The following is a 4,229-nucleotide window of genomic DNA, read 5'->3' as shown; positions in this document are numbered from 1 at the left end:
AGTTTACTAACATCCGGTCTAGCAGAATAATTTACTCAGGCTTTTTATTTCCGTTCAGTCTCCGTGCCTCCTTCTCTGTCTCCCTCCCTCCCTTTCCCTCTCTCTTTCTGTCTTCAAACTCCCTTTTTCTTAGAACCCGGTAAAGCAGGAATTGCTCTAATTGAGGCACAGGGTGGAGACCCCCAAGCCTACCTGTTGAGTTTCCCCTTTTACTCAAAGTGGGCCCTAATGCTTTTTCTCAGAACACATTTTAATGTCACTTGAGTACAGTGTTCCAGTGTCTGGGCTCAGGGACACTTATGCATTGCCCCTGAGTGAGTCGGTAATTCTTCCTGCACTGACAGGGGCCTGTACCCAAGGCATGGAAGGAGGAGGTGGCCGTGGGAAGCCCGAGATCAGGCCTGAACCTGAGGGTGGAAGAGCGTCTCCTTTGCTGCACTGCACTGCACGGTCTCTCCCTCTCTCTGCAGGTTCCAGCCAGCCTGCTGAGGCCGAGACCCAGAGCATGAGTCACCGATCAGACGCCGTCCATCTGCCCTGGGGTCAGACGAGCGGTCAGGGCCTCGGAAACCAGGGCGTCCACACCCAGCCCATGGAGATGATGCTGCACTTGAAGCAGGCCATCGAGAAGCATATGGGGCAGCTTGCCACCAGGCACCAGCAGCAGGACCTGGTGCCAGAGGAAGAGAGGCCTTATCAGGCCCCCGGGGAGCAGGAAGCCCTCCTGGGCAACCTAATGTACCAGTTGGTCAGCCTCCTACAGTCTGGGGCCACGGGTGGCCCGGGGTTCCAACCGTCCTGCCCTTCCCTGGATGTGAAGGGTGATGCTGGAGGCGGGCAACGACAATGGGCCCAGTCATCCAGGCAGCCTGCCCAGCCAGGTTACCAACTGAATGACCCTGAAGCGATATTTGTCAGCCAGCACCTGTCCAGCCGTGGGATCGACATCTCTGCCTCCTACCAGGCCAGCTTCCGGGACTACAACATGTACCAAAGAGATAAATACCATGAGGACGAGAACACCTTGGTGAGGATGCGGGGGGGTTGGGGGGGTGGCGGGGCGGGGGAGACATCTCCTCGAGGGCCCTGATCACTAGGATTTACGGAGTCCTGGGCTCTCTCTCTCTCTCACTCTCCCTAGCTCCATGAAGTAGACGCTATTATCATCTTAGAGATCAGGTAATGGGCACAGAAGCAAGGTGACAGTGCCCAGAAAGTTAAGAGCCCTGGCTGGGTCCTTCCCGCCCCTCCTCTGCAAGCTTTCCCTCAGTCCCTGCTCTTGGCCACTAGGGGTCACTGTGGTCACCGTGGTCACCGCGCTCGACAAACCTGCCCTCACCAAAGGGAGTCTAGTGCTGAATGTAGCCTGCCTCTGGGGAAAGGAACATTAATAATAACCTGAGAGAAGTAAAGGGAGGCCCACTTGGGTGGTCTGAGGTGTATTAAAAGCCGAATCAGCCAGTCATGCGAGGGAGGTGACCGGGGTGGGGGGCGGTCTTTCAAGTAAGAGGAACTACAGGTGTGGAAGTTTTACGGTGGGAAGGGCTTGGAGTGATGGGGAAATGAGGCTCCTGGGCTAGATTAGGGTACGTGAGGTGTTAGGATGGGGAGGTTAGGCTAGAGAGCCAATGAGAGGCTCCCAGTCGGAGAGGTTCACAGCAGCTTTCTAGCCAGACGATGGAGGACAGCCCTAGTCCTACTTCTTCTCTGTTTCTAGCCAAGTGATATGTGGTCAATGACCATCTGCTTTCTCTGGGGACCAGCTGAGTCCAGCATCTCCACTGGACTCTGAAGAACCTTATCTCCTCCAGCAACACGGAAGTGGAAGTAGCAGAGATGGGCATGAGCCAGGCCCTAGGGTCAGGCAGATGGAGTTCTGCCCACCACCAAAGTCCTGTGGCTAGTGGAGTAGTCTACCGTTCTGAGCCTCGCTCTCTTTAAAGCGAGGGTCGTAATAGAACCTTTTCCTCCGGAGTTGTGAGAAGTAAGGGCACTGCATGAAGCACTTGGTCTAGGGTCTGGCACATAATAGAAACTCAGAGACTGCTCTCTGGAGTAGAAGCACTATGTGGCTCTAAAGGGGGAAATTGCAAGCTGTATGATTTCTGAGTCTGTGACAAGTTTCCTGATGCTTGAGATTGTTAGACATGGAGTGAACTGCCTCACGGGGCGGTGAGATTTCCATTTGAAATAATCCAAGCTGAGCACTTACTAGAATGTTCTAGGAGGTCCCTATAAGGCAGGGCAAGTGGACTGATCAATCCCTTCCATCTCCAGGGCTTCATTAACCTTGGCCTCAGTGAGAATAAGCTCTGCCTTGATCTGATGACTGAAAGGGTAAGCCAAGTCTTGGGCTATGCTGGGACCCACTCTTGGGTCTAGTCCCCTCTAGAATCTTTCTTAGCATGCGGTAGATATATGAATGGGACTTAAGAGTTTAAGGAAGGGAGTGGGGGAAAAAGCTTATAGAATAACACATCTGACCTCCTGGCTTACTATGTTTAGGGGTGTGCTCTGGCTGGGTCTATGGTGGGTAGGCTGCTAAGAGAGATCTGACCCAAGTGTAGGGTTGGGGAGGTCATCCAACAACAGTCCTCAGTGAATTCTCTTTGTGTAACCTATGACAAGAGGATTGGGGCCTCCATTCATGAAGGGGCATGTGACATGTTTCCCTATTCTCTTCTGTAAGGCCCCAGGTTGTAGGGCGAATACCCATACGCATCCTAGTGGTAGGATGAGGCCTGTTGGTCTTCCCTGATCTGGCTGTCCTCATGCTCTATTTGTCAACAGTTGAGTCAGAGTGATATGAATGTCATTGAGGATGTCCTGCTGCAGTATCCTGATTGGTCTGGGCAGCCATTGTAAGTAACTTCCAGATCTAAAGTCTTGTGGCCCCCAGACACTTGTTCTCAGGGAGGCAAGGACCCAGGGCACCAGATTCTTGATTGGCTACCTCCCTATTTCTTTGGGTAACAACTTCTAGAAAATGTCTAGAGTGAAACCTCCTCAGGAGGGAGCCTGGTGCAGTAGAAATAGCACCGCCCTATAATTCAAAAGGCCTGAGTTCTCGTCCAAACTCTCACACCTATTGTCTACATCGCCTAGAGAGTTGATAGCATCAGTCGGTAGCCCTGTGACAGGAGACTGGATGACCTGCTCTTTGGAAAAGGCTGTAGGCTAGACGTTGACTAAGGCAAGGCCCCCGGGCCTGGGTACCACCAAGTCTGTCTGGATCTACCCACAGCCTGCGGGAGGAGGTGGCCCGGTTCCTGACCTGCTATTGCAAGGTACCTGCTCAGCTCGATCCGGAAAATGTGAGTCCGTTTCCCAGCCTCACTGCCACCCTGGTAGAGGGTATATTCTTGGGGGACTCTCTGCATTTCCTAGAACCAGCAGAGACCCTCAGGGCCAGGGCAGAGCCAAGGCCAGTGGGTCCTGGAGGAGACCCATTGGAGGAAGAGGAGGTTCCTGTTGCCTGTCCCTCCTAAGGGGAGGGAGACGAAGGGGTCAGACCTTCTTACATGGGGTTTGGCTTTTGACTTCCGCCTTCTGTGCATCTTCAGGTAGTTGTTCTAAATGGCTGCTCCTCTGTATTCTCCACACTGGCCATGGTTCTTTGTGATCCAGGAGGTAAGTCAATGACTCAGGAAATAGCACTCATGGGCATTGGACCTTAGGGAAAGAAGGATATCTTGATTCAAAGGCCTTTCCCCGAATGCGCTGGAACTTCTAGCCCTATTCGAACATCTTCCTACTATTTCCATAGGAGGGATGGATTTGGGTCCCCATTTAATATGGAAGGAAAATATGCGACATTCCTCAAGGAGGTGTGCCTCAGAAAGAGTGAGAATTGGAGCCAACTCCATATATTACTGGCTGGGCTTCTGGACTCAACTCCAGTACGGAGAGCCCTGGTAAACTAGCCTAGGCCAGTTAGATTTCCTAACTTCTATCTCCCTTGCCAAAAAAAAAAAAAAAGGAGGGGGCGAATTCATTTTAGATCAAATAAGGTCGAGGGATGTGTTCCCAGTCTCCCTCCTGACAACACCCGAGCGAGAGTCTCCGATCTTAGCTCTGGCTCCGTAGAAGGAAGTTACCCTGATGGCCAGTTTCGCTCAAAGGAGTATGTCCTTGGTTAATTCCTCCATGAGGCCAAAGGAAGGGGAGGGAAAGAACCCAGGGGCTCTTCAGGGGCAGGTAGCCAGAGCCAGGCAGAGAGATGGGCGCCC

At 52.7% G+C, this 4,229-nt stretch overlaps 1 protein-coding gene across 1 annotated transcript in view; it reads left to right on the top strand.

Annotated features, from left to right (window-relative positions):
* Positions 1-476: 476 nt before the first annotated feature.
* ACCSL (1-aminocyclopropane-1-carboxylate synthase homolog (inactive) like) overlaps positions 477-4,229 on the top strand; it is a 10,425-nt gene continuing 6,672 nt past the window's right edge. Inside the window, exons 1-5 of the mRNA XM_080816959.1 lie at positions 477-1,027; positions 2,278-2,337; positions 2,791-2,861; positions 3,245-3,314; positions 3,564-3,630. Coding sequence (XP_080673085.1) covers positions 506-1,027; positions 2,278-2,337; positions 2,791-2,861; positions 3,245-3,314; positions 3,564-3,630 — 790 coding nt within the window. The 5' untranslated portion in view covers positions 477-505. The remainder of the gene's footprint in view (positions 1,028-2,277; positions 2,338-2,790; positions 2,862-3,244; positions 3,315-3,563; positions 3,631-4,229) is intronic.

The sequence above is a fragment of the Martes martes genome (assembly GCF_963455335.1).
Source record: "Martes martes genome assembly, chromosome: 10".
In the NCBI taxonomy this organism is placed as follows: Eukaryota; Metazoa; Chordata; class Mammalia; order Carnivora; family Mustelidae; genus Martes; species Martes martes.
The sequence above is the reverse complement of the archived record's forward strand: the minus strand, read 5'-3'. Positions and strand labels throughout refer to the sequence as shown.